The 20,488-nt window shown below is 48.2% G+C and overlaps 1 protein-coding gene across 1 annotated transcript in view; it reads left to right on the plus strand.

Moving 5' to 3' along the window:
• Positions 1 to 10,207: 10,207 nt before the first annotated feature.
• The window catches only part of PDLIM4 (PDZ and LIM domain 4), a 43,253-nt gene continuing 32,972 nt past the window's right edge, over positions 10,208 to 20,488 (plus strand). Inside the window, exon 1 of the mRNA XM_071570203.1 lies at positions 10,208 to 10,396. Coding sequence (XP_071426304.1) covers positions 10,304 to 10,396 — 93 coding nt within the window. The 5' untranslated portion in view covers positions 10,208 to 10,303. The remainder of the gene's footprint in view (positions 10,397 to 20,488) is intronic.

Genomic DNA, 20,488 nt, shown 5'->3' on the forward strand with positions numbered 1-20,488 from the left:
GGCTGGTCTGAGCCTGCCCAGGAGCCAGGCAGGGCCGGGGCTGGAGCTGGGCTGGGCTGCCCCTGCTCTAACTCAGCAATTTCACTTCCTCTCAAAAGTGTGGTCTGCAATACTCCTTCTGCCCTGAATTATTTTTTCAGTCTCTTTTAGAAGAACAATAGTGCACCTATTAGGGAAATTCTACAAAAGCACAACTTGGAAAAATACCTGGGGACCCATAAACTAAAAAGCTTCCTTGAACACATGTTTAAACAATTCATGCTTCTCCTGAGACATTCCAAACAGGCACAACTCACTCCACATCCCTGAAAACAGAAAAGTAAATATCCACCTGGGCCAACTATTTGTGTTCTCTCTCCCTCAGCAGTGACACTGATGGTTTTAAAAGTAGTGCTGAAATGAAGATATTGAAGGAAGCAGTGAGTGGTTCCTGGGGTGAACTAAAGAAAAATGATGGGACTTGGGCCTGGGGAGGTTTTCCTGGGGCCAGGCAGGCTGAGGCCATGGCATGGGGCTGCAGGGCAGGGCACCCACTGCCCAGGCTCAGCAGGACCATCCACACAAGGACAGGGGGTTGCTGAGAAAAAATAATGAGTACTGGGAAGATTTAAAGCCAGTCCAACCCCCCTCACATTAAATCTTCAAAGAGACATGAAGGAATTAAAAAGCCTGAATGATTCATCCTTCCTGCCCATTTTATGAGCATCAGAATTGCTTGGATCTGTTTGATCTGGTGACACCTCACCTTGCAAGCCTAAACATTCATAAAATATCATATTCTTCAGCAAGCAAGTGTTATTTTGGTGGTATCTTTAATAGAAGAAACATTTTTTGTGGAATACCATTAACTTCTGCATCCAGGTGGACTACAGGACAATTGATGGGCCAGAAGGGGACTCTCAGACCCCAATGGGTTTTTCAGACACATCCATCTTTTGCACAAACCACAGGAGAGCAGTTTGGAAGGTTGGGTACAATTTCTAGCATGACTGTTTGTCTTGGAGTTGGTTGTTTAACCCTTTGATGCCACAGTCTCACTTATTTGTTAAACATCCTTCATCCCGTGTGTGAGGACAAATTCCGAGCTGGGGTTTGCAGAAGGCCCTTAAATGTCTTGGTTGGAGAAGCAGATGGGAACTATTTTCTTAATAATAAATTAAAGTACAGACATATTTATTATCACAAGGTAATACTGTGCTTGAGTCAGACAAATACTTCAATGTTAATAACATTTGCTTTCCGTGCTCCTTGGATTTTAAGTGATTTTTGGGTTTTTTTTCAAACATAAGGCATTTTCTTCCATAGTCAGGTCACACCCTTTCCTAAGAAAGGCAGAAAAAGGCTGAAGAACACAGCAGGCTGCATGTTGAAAAAGAAATAGTGAGATCTGACTCTTTTTCAGGTGGAATCCCTGGTTATCCTAATGCTCACTGGACACTTGGGGTAATATCCAAGCTGTTAATTGAATCAACCTTCCTGTCATCACTGGTGGGAGCTTTTCTTTTGACATCACTGAATCTTGGACTGAAGTTTTCAATGCTGTTAATAAGGTTTTGTAAAAAAAGTCCCTAACAGCCTTGCAGGTTCTTAAATATCATTCATGTTATTTAAACTCCAGATCATGTGACACACCCTCAGCCTAAATGAGTTGCCCAGATGCAGCCAAAGGCAGAACTTTGGCCTGGCCAATGAAGCTTCTGATTAACCTGTTTCATTCTCTCCACTTCCTTGCACTCCAGTGAATGTCAGATCTATTTCTCTGAGTAATGACAAATCCTTCAAAATACTTTAAAGGTTTATTTCAAACTCAGCTTTTCCACATCCCTGTAACTCCAAGCTTGGAATGAGGGGAAAAGGAAAATTCAACCACCATTTGTGGGGAATGAGTTTTTTCAAGGAATACACTCCAGGAAATATCTTGGGGCAATGTTCTGGAGAGATCAGAGGAGCTTCTTCAGCATCAGGAGTCTGCAGCTGATGAGCCACATAATTACATGTCAGAAACATAATAATGCCAGTGAAAAGATGTGCTTGAACTTCTCTGAGCAGGGATTATAGAATCACAGAATCATAGAGTCAGCTGGGTTGGAAGAGACCTCTGACATCATCAAGTCCAGCCCTTGATCCAGCCCCACTGTGATCACCAGCCCAGGGCACTCAGTGCCACATCCAGTCTCAAACACCTCCAGGGATGGGGAATCCACCCCCTCTCTGGGCAGCCCATGCCAATGCCTGAGCACTCTCTCTGTAAAGAATTTCTTTCTGATATCCAACCTAAACCTCCCCTGGCAGAGCTTAAGCCTGTGCCCTCTTGTCCTACTGCTGCTTATCTGAGAGAGAGACCAATCCCCACCTGGCTACAACCTCTTTTCAGGGAGTTACAGAGAGTGATAAGAGGATGTCATTGTGTGCCACCCTCTGGCTGCAGCCATCCTGTTCTCAGGCTCAGCCCAGACCGTGCCCATTTAACCATTGGCACAAATGCCCTGCGACCAAACCTGTTACAACCCATCTCTCATGACTGGAAGCTATTCATGCAACCAGCCCAGCAGGCACGGGAGGGGTGCTGGGGAACAGGAGGGCATCACCTCCTCACCCACACAGCTGCAGCTCCCAAGGATGGGCACCCACACCCTGCAATGCCAACCCCGGGGAGACGCAGCCAGCCCAGAGCTGAGGGGGCAGGTGTGGAGCAGCAGCCGCAGGGCCTGGCACATGGAGGAGCAGTGATGGATGGTGTTGTAGCAACAGTCACTGCAAAGGCAGAAAAGGAAACAAAGAAACAGGATATGGCTGTTTGAGGAGGTTGATATGTTACATTCCTGCAAGCATTTATGAATTCCTGCTTATGTGCTAGAATATAAATATTGGCAGTGACATTGATTTTTTTTGCCTCCTCAGTAAAGTCCCTGCCCGTGTTCAGGGTTTGGAATTTGTGCTGTTACATTTCTGTAATCCGGGAGCACAAGTGCAAACTTTGGGAATATTAAGAGACAACTAAGACAAGACAGATTAATCCAAAAGACCAATCTTGAATTGTTATGGTAATCTTTAAAATTATATTTGTATGTTATTTGTCTGCTTTTGGTCTCACTTGGTGCCTGTGAGACTCACTCTCAGAAACAGTAGGATTTGGACACCAAAGCATCTTAATTTTGGCCTGTAAGCAGTGAGAGGAAGTCTTAGACTGTTTGTTTCTGTACAGTAACCAAAAAATAAGGGCTGAGCTAAAGCCCATGACATCAGGAGGGAGTTTCTTTATTTGGTATTACTGAGTTTCTTCATTTCTTACTCCTCATAGTCATTCACCTCAAAGTTCAAGCACAATATTTTTCAAAAGATTCTTGGAAATCCTTCTCTGGCAACCAGATGAACTCAGGAAATTGGGAGAGGTCAGATTGTTAAACACAACTGTCTCCTGCAGCATAAACACCCCCAAACATGTACTGCGTTTTCCATGTCATTGCAGGGGGTGTTCCCTTCCTTTCCTGAGAACTGACATGACTGTGCATCACTGGGTGGGAGCAGATGCTTGTGCCTCTGTAACACTTCTGCAAAAGTCCTGGAATTGATGCAGAATGGCCTGAGTTGAGGGAGAAAGTATCTGCCCCCAGAGCTGAGCTCTGTGCCTCAGTCCTGCTCTCACACCCTGAGAGGTTCCCTCAGCTTTGCTGTGTTCTTCCCAGGCAGTTCACGCTGTGCAGAGTGCAGGCTCATCCTGGGAAAGGGCTGCTCCCTCTGGATTCTCCCCAGGCAGTGTGTGGGACACCCTCAGCACAGCAGGAATGCCTTAGCACGGGGTGGGACAGCAGCTGATGGATTGGGCTGCACCAATCCTGGCAGAACATACTGGGATAGGATATCACAAGGCTTAGCCCCATTTTTTACTGTACTGTTGTCCCTCTGTCCCTATCAGTTTAAGGCTAAAGTGGATGGGAAAGCTTCTGTGAAACCCACCTACAGAAACCTTCGTGATGACTGAGCCCTAATCAGCATCTGTGGAACTCAGCCTTTCAAAAAGACTTAGTTTTTTGTACTTATCTCTGAATGATAAAAGGCAAACTCTCCTTGACCTGCAGAAATTGAGAACATTCAGCTTAATTTTCTCCAGTTATCTGCATTCTGGAGCTGTACAACACCCAAAAAAGGAAGTATCACTATAAACAGGGTCAAGAGTAGGGATGAACACTGAATATTGAAATCCCCAAGAAAGGCTGGGGACCTCCTCTGCTGGATAGGTACAATCACTTGGACTCTACTGTGTGAAATAACAACACTAAAAATGTGCCAAATCTGTTTGTACCAACAGCTGACATCTGTCATGATTTCACAAGAAAAAAAAGCAACAAAATCCCAGTGTTTAGCTGCTCAGTGACGTGACTCACACTAGACCAGAGGTTTCAACTTTGTTCTTCCAGGCACCGTTTCTGACGGGAAATCAATCAGTTTAATCCCATAATGGGAACAATTAGGCTTACAGAAAAGGCAGATGGCTTGTAATCTCATCTTCTGCTTACAATATTATGCCAATATTCCTTTTTATTTTCTCAACTGCCGCCCATCGGTCACGGTGCCACAAAGAGGTTACAGCTCTCACAGGGCCAGAGCCAGGGTTAATCCTGCCCTCGTTGGCAGCAGCAGCTGAGCCCGTGGGGAGGAGCTCATGTGCCCCCAAAGCAAACAGAGCAGCTCCTTGCAAATGGTCCATATAGTCCAGGCTTGCAGCTGCACAGGTGAGATGAAAAAGGCCCAGGGATCTGCTCCAGTGTGACAGCAGAGAGTGGCAGGGAGGAGGGACAGTCACCACCTGCCTCCCTTGTGCTGCCCAGGCTGGTCATTGAGTTAGTCTAGGGATTAAGGCTGTGAGTAAGGTCAGACCTGACCCACCAGGCATCTGTTTGCTCTGACTCCTGAGATGGAAAGTGGGGCTGATAATACGGTGAGCATGGAACCAATTCATTCTCCAGCAAAACTGATAGGAAGAAGGGAATATATTAAAAAAAACCCTATTTTTTGCTTGTAATGATTTGAACGTGTTGTGACCTTTCCATGAGCCCTGACGTGAGCCTTGCCCTTGTCCACAGCCTCCTGCAGAGCTGGCTGTTATCAGGGCCAGGCTGCTGCTGAGCTCCAGCACGAGCCAGCCACGCTGTGTCATCGGTTCCCGGTGCTCCCCTCGGGAAGTCCATCCACAGGCTCTTATCTGCTGTTTAGTCTGCAGTGTCTGGGAGGTGGGAACTTATCCTTGCAGCTTAGAGGGCTGCAAAACCCCAGTGTATGAGTTGCTGGCAGATGGTACCCTGATGAGCAAGACTTAGAGTAATGTGTAAAAATTGTCTCGTGAATATTTGCCAGAACAGAAGAATAAACTGCATTTTGTGTCAGGCCCTGCTGCTTTACCCTCTGAACACATCTTACAAAGGCAAAGGGTTTCTGTGAATCCACTCCTGCTGCACAGTGCTCAAGGGCAACAAAGATGGGTCTGACAGTGCAGCTTCTTGGGTACAGGTTTCACAGACTCACAGAATGGTTTGGGTTGGAAGGGGCCTTAAAGACCATCTCATTCCAACCCCCTGCCATGGACAGGGACACCTTCCACTAGCCCAGGTTGCTCCAACCTGGCCTTGGACACTTCCAGGGATGGAGCAGCCACAACTTCTCTGGGAAATCTGTGCTTGGACACTTCCAGGGATGGAGCAGCCACAACTTCTCCGGGAAATCTGTGGCAGGGCCTCCCCACCCTTATAATTAAAAATTTCTTGCTAATATCTACTCTAAACCTCCTCCCTCTCAGTTTTTCTCCATAGCAATGCCTTGAAGCTCCAAAGCCCTGGGAGGCAGCTGGTTGCTCCACCTGAAGGTGATTACAGAGAAGAACTTCCACTGGACCAACAAGATTTCTTTCATTATCCTAATGATTTCTATCGCAGCTGGATTTTTCTCTGTGGAATGCTTAGATCCATGAGATAAACTTCTCAGAAATGATTTAGACAAACAAATGAATTAAACAGAATTCAGAATGACACTTCCCAACAGTTGGGCATCTGCCAAGGAACTTTCAAAAGCCAAAATAATAACTCAGATCTGAGAGACCCTGCAAAGCTTATAAATTAAGTAATCCTTTGGAAACCTGCAGCTAAAGCTGCTGTAGGGTTGAGATTTGCTTGGACTTAATCCAAATAATGAGTTTCAAATTTAACTGTTTTCAGAGGATGTTGGGTTTGGATATTTTTTAATTTTTAACAAGTAAGTAAAGGAATAAATTGGAACCATTAAGAATCTCTTGTACATGAATCCCATCAGGATAGGAAGGCCCCAGAAAGGCCTCATTCAGGCAATGGAAATGGAAATTAAAATGAAAAAGTCAAGGATTACTGATTAATGTAAGAAAGGAAAAGAGGTTGTACTCTGAGAAACACTGAGGGGAGGGCAACTTGCACAAATGCCATGAAACATTGCTTGGAGTCCTTACTCCCACAAGGGTTTTGAATTCATGTGCTCAGAATCACTTTAAGGGACCATTTCCAGTCACAAAAACAAAAAGGAGCAACCTGTGTTAGAACCCACAAATGGCCATTCACAACAAATGATTTTCAAACACAAACCAGGAGCCACTGGATCTGACACACCATTTTAACAGGAGAGTGGCTGTCAGGAAGGGCAAGGCACAGGTAACAGCCAGTTTGGTGACTAAAGCTACTTTTCAATCATAGAACCACAGGATGGTTTGGGCTGGAAGGGACCTTAAAGCTCATCTCATGCCAGCCCTGGCCCTGGGCAGGGACACCTTCCACTAGCTCAGGCTGCTCCAAACCCCATCCAGCCTGGCCTCAAACACCCCCAGGGATGGATGACTTCAGCCTCCTGAGATGGCTCTAAGCAGAAACATCCATAGTCCAGAAGAAGACAATTTGTAGAGCAAGAAAATCTCCTGACCTGGAGAGGAACTATCAAGCCATAATGATGCTTTAAAATACCCTCATATGGTCAAGTGTTCAAAAACAGCACTGGAGGGTCATTATCAGGACTCCCAGACAGGCAGAGACCTTTGCCAGACTTTGGAAAACCTGAATGCCCATTCCAAATGGGCCACAAAGCTGAGTCTCTGTAGTTTACCCAGTCGATCTGTGATAACAAAGGAAGGAAACTGAGAGTGTCACCGGTGGCAAAGGAGAGCCAGAATGGAATATTCAAAAAAAGAAACAAAGGGCTGATAAGGCTTTGGGGTGGAAAAATACTGGAAACAAACATCAAGGAAAATATCAGGGAGGGGAAAGATAAAGAGAATGGAGTGATGAGATTGAATCCATGAACACGTTTGACCTCTCTCTGAATGGTGTGTGGGCTGTGTTGGAGCTCACCGGAGGGTTCCAGCACTTGGCTGAGGAATGAGCACCTTGGTGACACTGCATTTCAGCTGGGGGGCCAGACTGGTTCAGCTCTTCTGCTGTTGGGCCTGGTGATTTCTCAGCCAGAAAGAGAAATCCAATTAGTTTTCGGAAATGACTTCACATAGAATTTAAAAATTCTCACTGAGCAACCTGTTCTGGTGGAAGGTGTGGCCATGGCAGGCTTTTGGAATGGCTTGACCTTGAAGGTCCCTCCCAGCCCAAGCCATTTGGGGATCCCATGATTCTATCAAAGAGAAAACCAGAAATGTATGAGCCCACTTTGGTTGGCTGAAGTGAGAGCTGAGTGGGTCCTTTGCAGGCTGCAGAGTTGTGCTGGCTCTGCTCAAAGAAAGCACATGTGAAAAGGTGTGTGAGCAGCTGAGAGAACACGAGGCACCTGTGAACTGAGGAGCTCTTCAGATAATGTTCTCATTCCTTGGGTCCTGGGAAGAACCTCTGTGACAGAGGGTGCAGCATTAATTCCTGATGCAGTTCTGAGGGCTCCTCTGCATGTGGACACTTTCCATCAGGAGCAATTCCACTGCAGATAGTTTTCATCAGAGGAAAACTGCCTCCTCTTCACTCAGTTTAATGCAATTTGGAATATAGTCTCACTTGGGATAAGCCAATTTTTACCAATTTGGCTAATTGTGTTTTACTTGGGTTAAGTTTTCAATGAGCTGTCAGTTCCATGAGGGATGATCTGGGCTAAACATTCAAAAAGCCTTGAAGAGAAAGTGCCTTGGAGCCAGCAGTTTCCTGTCTGCTTTTGAAAGGAATACTTTAATAGAGGGGATTTCTGTGTTTTGATCATCTGTTGCCTCTGCCAGGGAATCACTTTGAAGCCCTGATGCTTTGCTGCACAGCAGAGCTGCCCCTCACAGCCCTGTACAGTTCAGAGCCCACCTGGGGAACAGACCCCCCGTGAATGCCTGTGGGAAAGGTTTGACTCCACAGAACTGCACGTTTCAGTTTTTCTCTTCTTTTTTTCCATAGCTCTGGTTTTATTGTTGCTGGTTTCCAGCAAAACTTAGTATCTTTCACAGAGAGGATCTTTCCTTTTCCCTTCTAAGTGGGAGGTGCTGTGTTTGTGCACATCTTTAACTCAGAACCTGTTTGTCACCAAACAGTGAGAGCAGGAGAAGGGGAACATCCACCGGTCCTCCAGCTCTGGGGGAGGAATTTCACTGTTTGGCTGGGTGGATTTTCTAACACAGCAAGGAAACCTCAGAGCAGCCTCCTCCCAGGCCTCAGCAGGCTGGGTGATATCACACAGGAATGAGGAGGTGATTCATCAGCCAGACAAAAGTCAGCCTGTGTAGCCTCTCTTGGTGGAGGCACTCGCTTGCAAGGAACAAAGAGCAGTGGAAAGCTCTGCTGGTACCAGCTGCAGCTGCACCTCTCCTCTGCAGGCACCTCTCTAGCACAGCAACAAAGTAGATTGTGTTTTGGCTTTGTGGCACAGCACATAGACTGGATTCATGGTGCTAAATCCCAAAGCTGCAGGACAGCTCAGGAGCGTGTTTAAAACTCCCAGCTCCTGTTCCCATCCCAGAGCAAAGCCCAGTCACGTAAACCTTCCTGTGTCATGAGCAAAAGGACTTTGCAGCAAATGACACATTAATCAAACTCACAGAAACTGGCAGTGAGAAGGTACTCGATGAAATTGGACTTTCCAAACAATGAACCCTTTGTTAGGTCCTTTTTTTGAAGTGGGATATTCCGGTCCAGCCCTTTCCAGGAAGAGAGGGAGATTTTTCAGGCATTTTGAGGTTTCTTCTCAGCTTCTGGGGGGCATGTTGAGCAGCTGTGCTGGCCACCAACTCCACCTCCACTGCTCTGTGCCCATTATACATCCTCTGGCAGTGTGGACACCTCCGTGGTGCTCCAACAGTCCCTGATCCAGATGTACCACCAGGACACAGGAATGCTCTGCAGTGCTGGGTGTTCCCCAAGGGACCTCTGCAAGGACACAGGGATGTTGGGCTGCAGTGACCATGATGATGCTCTGAGGGCTATGGGGACAGACTGAGAGAGCTAGGATTGTGCACCTGGAGAAGGGAAGGCTCCAGGGAGACCTGAGAGCCCCTTCCAGAGTCTAAAGGGGCTCCAGGAGAGCTGGAGAGGGACTTGGGACAAGGGCCTGGAGGGACAGGACACAGGGAATGGCTTCCCAGTGCCAGAGGGCAGGGATAGATGGGATATTAGGAAGAGGTTCTTCCCTGTATGGATGCTGAGGCCCTGGCACAGGTTGGGCAGAGAAGCTGTGGCTGCCCCATCCCTGGGAGTGTCCAAGACCAGGTGGGACAGGGCTTGGAGCAGCCTGGAATAGTGAAATGTGTCCCTGCCCATGGCAGGGTGTTTGGAACTAGATCATCTCTCAGGTCCCTCCCAACCCAGACCATTCTGTGGTTCAGTGATTATTTTCTTGGAGGTTCATCTTTTGCCCAAGCCATAATCAGGAAGGATTCGCAAATGGCTTTATGTGAAATCTGATTATTTTCTTGAACTGTTTTCTCCTTCCAGAGACTTATTGTAATGAATAAAACAGTCGTGACTAAACGTTTACCGACCTGTTACATCATTTTCTTTCCACTCTAGAGGATGTAAGTGCAGCGAGTGGAGGCTTTGACCACACCAAATGTATAGTCTCCTACTAGTAAAGCACCAGAACTTTACTACTGCTAGTAGTCGCTCCGAATCCCACTTGCACATGGATTCAGGGGGAAATCCGCGCTGAAACTCCCCCCGACAACGGCCGGGACGGGTCGGCCCCTCCTCCCTGACACGCCTTGCGGGCGGGACATGTTGGAGAGGCGGGACCGGCTCGTCCCGGCGCTCGGGAGTCGCGGCCGGTGAGTGTGAGCGGGAGCGGAGCCGCAGCCGCCCGCGGGCAGGGAGCGCCCGCCGCTATGGCCCACTCCGTGGTCCTGCGTGGCCCTTCGCCGTGGGGGTTTCGTTTGGTGGGCGGCAAGGATTTCAGCGCCCCGCTGACCATCTCCAGGGTGAGCTCGCAGGGGGAGCGGAGCGGGTTGGCAGCGGCCGCAGGTGATGGGCGCGGGGGATGCGGCGCGGCGGGTGGTACCCGGGCCCGGCGGGTGGTACCCGGGCCCGGCGGGTGTCACCTCTCGGGCTCTTTTTAAACCTTGTGTTATTTTATATACACCGAAATACACTCAAATAAGCGCTCTCCTCAAAACTCAGCGCTGTTTCAGCCTCTTTTTCCCAGTGTTACAGCATTCTCTGTTTTATTGGATGTTAATTCATAAAGATCCGCTTTCAAAGTTTTTGGTGTTCAGAGGGTTTGGATTCGTGCCCTGGACTGAGTTCACAGGCTGTGGGGATTTTTAAGGAAGGCATGAGTTAAGTCAGCAAGAAGTTTCTCCGCGCAGACTGCGGCGTTCTGGGGTCCCTGTGGGCTGGTAGTAATTACTGTGTAAGTGTACTCACACTTGGGTTTAACCTCACAAAGATGTATTCTGGAAACTTCTTTGCAAAGACGCCGCAGATAGCTTGAAGTAGGCTTTGTGTGTAGATATATGTGAAAACAAACCAGCCGTCCGTGCAGGAGGGAGCGCGGCGAGGTGGTGCGATGGGCTGTGTGATGGATGAGGTGCTGTGGCTGAGCTGGGCGTGTTCCCGCGGGCACGGGGCTTTCCAGCGCCGGTGCCCCCGCGAAAGGGGCTGCCCTTTCTCGGGGCATCCACAGCCCCTTTCCTGGAGCATCCACAGCCCCTTTCCCGGGGCATCCAGCCCCCTGCCGGGGCCGCCCGACGGCTGTGGATGCCCCCGGGAAAGGGGCTGTGGATGCCCCCGGAAAAGGGGCTGTGGATGCCCCCGGGAAAGGGGCTGTGGATGCCCCCGCGAAAGGGGCTGTGGGTGCCCCGGGCTGCGCTGCCCTCTCGGCACGTCGGGCTGTGTAGGATTGGCCGAGCTCCCCTGGGCAGCTGCTGCTGAAGTGCTGGGAACAAACACTGAGCCTATTGAAAGGCTTCGGAAGGAGCTATAACTTAAAAATATTGTCGTAACACACGCAAGCTGTTTGTCGTCTTTTCGCTCATCTGCCAAAGCTGTGACAGAAAAGAGAAAACACACCCTAAGTTTCATAGAAACAGTTACGGAGGAGAGCACGTTTGAAAGAGATTTGGTTTGTATTTGGGTTCAGATGTGCCTGTTGCGTGGCTGTGTCTCTGGGTTTGCTTTGGACTGTCCCTTTCCCAGCGCTCCAGCGCTGGCTGTTTTGGGGGAGGAACAGGAGGAGATGGATGGAGGGAAGGGCAGGGCAGCGCAGGGAGCAGCAGCTGGTGGGGCTGACTGGGTGGGCAGGAGACTGCACCCAGCCGGGGCTGTGCTGGAGGGGGCACTCCCCTGGTAACATGGGATGTATCCCAAAGCGCCTCTCTGAAACTGTGGAAATGTGTCTGTTGGGAAAATTAACAGCTTAACTTAGTGGAGGGAGCCTGTTTTACAGTTACTTTGAAAAAAAAATTAGTTTAATATTAAACAAGAAAAAACGAGGTCTGCTTCTGCCTCGACGGGTGGTTTGCCAAATTCCTTGTTTGATTCAGCAAACCTGGGAGGGGTGAGGAGGATGAGTCTCATCAGGCCAATCTTGCCATGGTTCACAGGGAGCTGTAACACAAGAAGCAGTTGCAGGTGGCAGCGTTTTAAATTGGATCCTTTTTTAATTGTGCTCCCACTGCAGAGCGAGGTGATGCTCTGATGTTGCTGTTCTCGAGCAGCTGCTCCTGGAGGGGGATACACAACTTGGTGGAATGTAAATGTAGGTGTAGAGTGCTCTGCTTGGGCTCTAGTCTCTTAACACAAGAAAATCCCTCACTTGTTGCTTTGCAAATAGTACCCAAAGATGTTAAAACAGGGAGGAAATTGGCTTCTGCTGCTGCTCCTGGCCTGGGGAGTGCAGGCAGGGGCTGCTGGGGGGCTCCCCAGGGAGCCAGGGCTTTGCTCAGTGGTGGGTCTGTGCCACACTGCTGCTGTGCAGAGCACTGGTCATGCCTGGGCTGGCTCTATATTCCCTTTCATTCTCTAACTGTCCAGGAAATCTGTTTTTTCTGGCTTGGAACCTGGATGAAGGAGCAGAGGGCTCCCTGTCCATGGGATGGGGAGCCCCCAGCCCCCTTGCTCAGCCTGGCTCACTGCAGGAGGGAGGGAGCCTCTTGCTAATTCTGGAGGCTTTTTGCTGACTTCTGCTTCCTACAAAGTGCCTTTTTCCTTTGCTTTTAATTTTATTTGTTTTGTACTAAAATGCCATTAAATTACAAACATCTTTGTAAAGACAGAAGTTCTGCCAGGAGGCAGGACCACACTCTGGGACTGCCACATCCAGCTGTGAGCCCAAGATGCTGACATGCTCTGGGTGTGCTGGGCTGCCTGAGGGCTGTGGGTTTGCTGCACCCACTCTGGGTCCAAGGGGGGGCTGAGGATCAGTGTGCCATGAGCTATTTGGACTGTCCAGCTCTGCAAGCATCCTCCCCAGACTGGTTATGTTGGAAAATTGGGTTGCAGTTGGGAATTTGAGGCATCCAAAGCCACCCACATTCAGCTCTGGGTGCTGGAGCCTGGCTGCCTACTTAAAAAGACACAAATTTGTCTGTGTAGGGATTGGAGAAAAATTATTTGGTCATTGTTAGGTTGGTTTTCTCTACTCTTTGCTAAGCTACCATTTTCCTCCAAAGCTCCCCAGCTGGAACAGTGCAAGGGTGTGTTGCTGGCCCAGGAGCTGCAGTGAGTGATGCCTTGCTGTCTGCTGGGGGACCTGGAAGGGTGCAGCTTCCTCTCCAAAGCCTGTCCAAGTGTCATTGCTCCAGGTTAAGTGAAGGCAAAGTTCCTTAATGGTGCATTTGTGGGATCTGAAGCCAAAGTGTCACTTCTACAGGAGGAAATAACGATGCAGTTGGTGCAGAAGGAGCTGCCAGACTGAGCTGAGTGAGAGGCACAAACGTGGCTTGTGACAGTATTGTCAAGAGATTAACCTAAAAATATGGTTTTAGCAGCGTGGAATGTGACAATCACCCAGCCTGCTTTGGGATGGGACTTGCCTTGCTCACAAGGGTTTGCTTTAGCCTTCAGCCTGTGAGGTGGCTGCATCTGTGCAGGTGCAGCTGGTGGTGTTCAGTCCATTCCTTGCAGCTTTTTAAAATGTGCTCATGATGTCAAGCCATGATCTCTGTTTGTGGAAAATGGGTCACTTCCCTCTGTGATTTGATCAGTCTTAAGGGACAAAGGGTTAAGATCTGGTTGCTCCAGTGACTGGGAGCAGCTGATGCAGAGTTCTGCCCTGGAGGGGCCAGGCTCCAGTTGGAGTGTTGAGTTCTTCAGTACTGAAGATAAATGCAAATCCAGGAGGGTGTGCTTAGGGCATCCCTCTTATGTGGTCACATGAGAAGTTATAGCTCACATTTTATCCCCTCTTTCTTCTTGTATTTTCAGGGGGACCCAGATGAGCAGGGATGGAGTTTGCTGAGCTGGTTTGGGAGTGCACAGCCCTGGAGGGTGATGCTGGTGTGTTGCCAGCACAGTGCTGGGAGGGGAATTGAAGCCCCAGGCTGTGCTCTTGGGGGGAAGCCCAGCTTGTTTTATACCCCCTGTTGCAGTGAGCTAACCCTGGGTGTAGTACATCACAACAGTCATTATTGCTTCTCCTAAGGGTATTTATAGGAGTGGGGAATGATCCAGAAGATCTGCTTGGAGTTGGCCTTAGCAACTTGATAGAAAGTGGTTTTAAGGCTTAATTAAATGTCTGGTAGCCAACAGCTGCTTTGCCTTTGCAGCAGCCCCAGCTCAGGAACAAGGATGGAGTGACTCTCTGGGCTGTTCTCGCTGTCTGCTGTAACCACATCAGTGAGTGCTGTGGTTCTGTGTGGGATCACAGCTGATCTACCCCTTGCCTGGGATTAAAAGGTAATCAGTCATTAGTGTAACTAGAGGAGCTGAGTGTGTTTAATCACTTGAACTCACTTGTCCAGCTCCTGGAGCAGTGTCGTCATCTCCAGCTCTGCCAGTGTTAATCCATGCACTTGCTGCTTTTGGAATCATAGATAAATTACTTGACTAAACAGATAATTGACTAATGGATCAATTCCAGTATTTTTTTAATGAGATTTTACTACAGTTTTTCCTTTATCTGCTGGCTACAACATGAGTTTGCCCACTGGCCGCTGGTGGAGCAGCGAAAATGCAATTTTCAGACTTGGCTTGGGACTGTAACACAAGAAGGGTGAGAAATAATTGGTCTGCAATCCATTATCCAGGTATTGTTTGAGTTAAGGTTGACTTTTAAACTTAAGCAGCTTTTGCATTTGAGCAGAGACGTGTCCTGTTAAAGGTTAGGATACTCAAGAAGGAATTCTGCTGAGGAAGGAATTCCAGTAAAAGTGGTTTTGTTGACTCTCTCAGGGCAGCCAGCAAATGCCCGAGTCTGTTGCTGTGATCCCATGTGAATGCAGAGACAGAACCCACTCAGGGTGGTAATTTCTGGGGTGGCCTGTGGGGCTTGTCCTTGTGTGGGTGGGGATGGTGGAGCACGAAGGACTCCCCAGACCAAGGGCTGGGGCTGCAGGTTTGGTTACTCTGGGAACTCCACCTATGTTGGTGGAGAAGGCAAGGACCAGAGATGCCAGCAAAGGGAACAGGACTTTTCCCTTTGATTTCCATAAAGTTTTTCCTGGTTTCACTTGTAATGTTTATGTTATTTGATAGTTTATTAATGGAAATGATGCACTCTCTCTGTTCAGAGCTCCCAAAAGGACTGAAGTAGCCACTCTGTGTTGGTGGATCCCAAAACCAGGTCCCCAGCTGATTTTTGCTGACCTTTGGTGGCTTTGTTGCCTCAGTAGAGCTGGTGATAAAAGCTGTCCCTCAGTTGGTTGCACAGTAATGTTTGTTACAGTATTTCAAGTGGGATGATTTTTTAAGGGGAAGGAAACACTTTTGCTTGTCAGTTTTTGTCACTCTCCTCGTTTTTGTGAGCTCTGAGATGGGAGGTCTGGCTGGTTCCCCCTGAAGCTCTGCTGGTACAGAGCAGTTAATCTGAGCTACAGATAAGGACTAACAGAAATATGTCACAAATATATTTGCTGCTGAAGTGTTTCTATCACTGAGGCTCTTTTTTAATAACCAGAAGAGAAGAAGAAATGCTGATGCTGGTTCAGGAGACAGTAATGGTGGAAGATGCTGGAATGAAAACCTAATGCTAATTACTGTAATCAGGCACACTGATAATCCTGAGTGGGAAAGCAGGCGGAAAGAATGATTCATGGAGATCATTCAGGCAAGGGCTGACCTTGTGGCAAGTTAGCAAAATAAACCCAGCACACCCTCAAACATACCGGGCTCCTGCCAGGCTGGACAAAGCAGAATGGGCTCAGTGTCACTGCATATTTTGGGTTGGGATTTTGGGGGTTGTGGGTTTGGGGTTTTTCCCCCCCTCCCCGCCCCCCTTTCTTTTTTGTTTTCCTTTTAAATGATGGTGATGTCAATTTTCCTTGAAGATTGAAAGATTGCCTGTTGGGACAGGTATTCAGAGTTACTCTGTAAAAGTGTGCACTTATATCCCACTTGATGAAGTGGGTGAAAGAGAATAAAGTTAGACAGCAGCTTATTGCAAAGGCCCTGTTAGTGCAGGAAGCACAGAGGGGGAAATGTGTGCAGTTACTCTTTTTTTCCTAAACTTTTTTTTGCTGTATTACACAACAGATGCTTAAAATCCTGGTCCTGCTGGGGTTAGATCAGTCCTTTAACACAAACATGCTATTATGGGTTGTGTGGAATTAATGCAGACCATTGCAATTTAATTTCATTTTTGGTAGCTTGGGGGCAAAATACGTATCACAAGTCTACAAGGGTTGCAGGAAATCCTGCAAGGCAAAAATCCTTTTAAATATAATATTTCTAACTGAATTTGTTGAGTGATTTCCAGTCTCTCAAAACAGATTGACTCGTGGTTCTCAGATACCCAAACCCTTCCTGAAAACATTTTTTAAGTCATCTGTGGCCACAGGTGCTCGAGTGTGAAAGAAAACATTAGATCTCAGAATCAGGCAGTGTTGATAAGGAAAGGTTAAAGCAAACATGTTCACTGAAAAATCCTCTGCTCGATGTGTTGTCGGTGCCAGGTGTGTGCCAGAGCAGAGCCCGTATCTCCCCACAGCTTGTTCCTGTAGTGGGTTTGTACACAGCCCTGAACACCCCACTTGCCCCAAGCCCTGGTAGATAAGGTTGTGTTTGGTTTCTACTTCAGAATTTGCACGACACCTTCAAGCAAACTGAGGTCTCACTGTGTTACTTGAGTACCTGCAAAGATGTCGAGCCAGTGGGGCATTTGAGGAACTTCTGCAGCCAGCAGAGACCCAAAGCAAACCCCACTTTCTCCCCATAGAAAACACAGAGCTCTATTAAAAAAAAAAAAAAAAAGAAAGTGCTGTGCAAGAGTATGTCAGCCAATGGATTTTCCAAGCACCACAGAGATGCCTCCCAGCTGTGCCACACTCAATCCTTCTTGTCAACCAGAGCAACTCACATTCACACCCATTAAGCCTTAAGTGGTTTTACATGTTGTGTGGACTGATAGCAGATTATGTGCCAGTGACATTTTACAGTGGGAGCTTCAGAAAGCAAAATATACCAGGTTAAAGAAGATGATTTAAAGTGATTATTCTTAATTATCAGATATGGGCAGTGCCCAGCTAAAAGAGAAGCTGTCCTGAACAGCTGCCTCCAGGACCAGTTGATAACGGGTACCCAGAGAAGATGCTCAGCTGGGAGGTTTGCAGGATGCCAGCTCTGAATGCTGTGGTTTCACCATAAGCCACAAAACACTTAAGAAGCCTTTACCATGTCCAAAACTTTTGGTTCAAAAGGCCAAACCCTGCAAAATATTTAACATTCACCATTAAACTGGGAGAAAGATGCTGTGTAGCAAAGTCCCAAATCTCTGCAGACTGTGCAGCAAGAATGAAGCTCCAGGTTTGCTCAGTGACTGAATTAAGCTTTTTATTCTTCTGTTTGGAGACAGCTCTGTGGCTGCTTTCCTTTTGCTGGGACACAGTATCAGCTCACCTTCCTGGCCAAGAGGCTGCTGGGTTGGAAGGGGAGCTCCAAGCAGCCCCCATGGCCTCTGCAGAGCACCCAGGGCTTGCTCCTGGGAAGGGCTCAGGAACCCCTGCTGGGGGTGGCCAAGGTGGGGAGGCAGAGCTGAGCCCTGAACCTCTGAAGGAGATGAGGCAGTTCTGGCCACAAACACGTCTCTGGTGCCGCAGGTCCCAGTTTGCCGGTGGTGGTGCCGTGCCTGGGGGACTGTGGCGGTGCCCCAAGAACAGCCACGTCTCACCAGTGTCCCCAGGGCAGGCTGTCCCGCCCTGGCCTCGCTCCTTGGCACAGCAGAGGAAACACAAAGCAGATGGAAGTGCAGCAGAGGTGAAATGTGCCATTCTGTGCAGCAAAGCAGTGGGGCTGTAACTCGTGCCCAGGGGAAGGGGTGAGGGGGGTCCCAGGGACTGGGGACAGCCTGGGGTGCTGCTGCTTGTGCCCTGAGTGCTGCATGAGTTGTGTGTGCCCTTGAACTGGGAAAATGAGGTGTTGACAAAATACACCAGGTGATCCTTGGGGGTCCCTTCCTGCTCTTTCTCAATCCACATTTTGAGGTTTGCACCTGGATTAGTGGCTGGTTGCTCCAAAACTCATATCCAATTTCATGGATTCTCAGCCTTTCTCTGTGGAGTCCTCAGCCTTTGAGCTGGGTTAGAATCTACATTATGAATCTGCTTCTAAATTTGGATTTGGACCCGCCAGAACTTGGATTCAGAAGGATTTTCAAGTGTCTTGCCTTTTATAACACTTGTACTCTGGTTCTTTCCCTTTTGTGCTTTTAAGCTTCTTGTTTTATTAAGTAGTTGAATGAACTCACACTGCACAGTGTTCTTCATTTACTGGCCTCTGAGCATGTCTAAATAATGCCTTGATGTATCAGACTTTATATAAGCAACTAGAAAAATGCAAATGGATTGGCAAGGAATATGTGTGAGTTCAAGGCAGGAGGCTTTGAAAAGCTGAAGAGAATCCCTGGAAAGAATGTTTAAAGGATTTGGGGAATTTATCTTCATTAGTTAGTCATTTGACTGTTGGTTCTTCCTGTTTTAAAAGATGTAGCTATGTAAGATCATCTCCTGCCCTGTAGCATGAACAGGTTGGCTTTGTTTAAAAGCTGGGAATTTTGTCACACTGTCTTGAAAGCCTCTTGAAGACTTTAATCAGGCCCTTTTGATCACACTTGCAGAACAGAAAATTCCCCCAGCCTTTCCTGCAACAAACTACCATTGATTTAAGAGGAGAGTGGTGTGGTCTGTGTAGGCTTGTTTGGGGCTGCACCTTTTAACCCATTAAAGCCTGAGAAGAGGACTTTGCTCACTGCTGGCATGCTTTGGAGTGGCACTTTGAGTAAAAAGGGAAGGACACGTGGCAGAGAGAAAGATGTCTTCATTTTGTAGGTGTGAGTGGCCGGAATAGACACCTCCTGTTGATGTGAGGCAGAATGAAGGGTGAGTTCATCTTTGCCATGGCTGTGCTGGGCCTGTGCAGGCAGGAGGAGCTGCATCCCTGTGCTGGGTCCTGGCACAGGTGACCTCAGGGACAGGTGTCTGGGCAAAGAGTACAAAGAAAGAGGGATTAGGTTAATATAACAAATAAACCTTTCACCAGAGCACTGATTGTTTCAGCTTGTGGTGTTGACCCAATTCTGAAGGTGGCTTGAGTGGAGCCATCCCATGGTGGGCAGGGGGTGCAGGCACAGGGACTTTGCCCTGCTCTGAGCACCCTCCCAGCCCTGGCACCTTCTGTGGCCAAACTAGGCGTGTTTCAAGAGTAAACTCCTCCTGGTGCAAATAATCTTGCACCAGGACTGCACAACTCCAACACCAGCTGACTTGGTTAAGCACAAGGCAGTTGCTGGAATGTGCTTTATTTTACTGGCCTGCTGTCAGATGCCAGCACTCAGTAAATCCTAATGAGGCTCCAGTGGCCAGATAAGAGAAGCTGCTGCTGGCCTTGGGCTTCTCCCATAGCATCAGGGTATCCACTTGGCTGGGGAGGGGCTGCTGGAGGCTGGTCCCCTCACAGGAGGGCAGAGGGGTTGGTGTTAATTGTGGGGAAGATGACTAGAAAAACTTATTTTAAAAAAATTGGTTATAATTACAAAGATAGAGTTCCCTGGCTGATTACTTGGCAAAAGTCACACTCAGTGTGGGGTGATGCCTCCAGCACTGTCAGCAAATCTCCCATGGTGACTGAGGAGGCACAGGACCTGAGAGAAGGGCTGTTTACTGGGGACTCATTGTTTAAAATTCTCTTTTTCCTACTGGAGTAATAGAAAGGACTGAGACAGGCACCAATATTGGACCTCTGCTGTTTTCTGAAGCACAGTGTGCTACGTGGGGGACATAAAGATGTCACAAATGAGGCTTGTCCTGAGGGGATCAGGGAGAATAATATGCTCTTTGGAAAGGACAATAAAAAAGTACATTCTGGCTTCCTGGTGGAGCAAATCCCTGTGGGAGGCACCTCCACAGGCATGCCATGTGGGGAGAGGCTCCTTTCTGGGATCTCCAGAGCCTGGAGCTGCTCTCTGGGGCGGGTGCTCTGTGAACACCCCATGCTCTGCTCTGTGGTATCACTGGCTGGGCATGTGCTGTGTTTCTGTTGGTATTTTGTTTATAAATGTTCTCAGGCATCGTAATTTTTTTTTGAGAGAAATGAGGAAGCAGCTGCTTCTTTTTGTGGAGGAGTTAAAGGCATAGCGTTGTTGTCTGTGGGCTGTGTTGGACTTTGGGAGGGCAGTGAGGCTGGCAGGCATGCCATGCTCACAGAGCCATGGGCACAGAGCACACCGGGGCTTCTGTGGGCATAAAAGGAGCCAGTGACCTCCCCAGCACACTGCCTGGTTCTGCACATATTCCAGCCTTGGTTCCTCCCTGCTGGAGATGCAGCAGTGCTGAGATGATGAGAAATGAGTAATTCCATGGGTAGCACTGTGGGATCTGTTTGCCATTTCATGCAGAGCTCACCCCCAGCAAAGTCCAGCCATG

This window comes from Pithys albifrons, chromosome 15 (genome assembly GCF_047495875.1).
Source record: "Pithys albifrons albifrons isolate INPA30051 chromosome 15, PitAlb_v1, whole genome shotgun sequence".
In the NCBI taxonomy this organism is placed as follows: domain Eukaryota; kingdom Metazoa; phylum Chordata; class Aves; order Passeriformes; family Thamnophilidae; genus Pithys; species Pithys albifrons.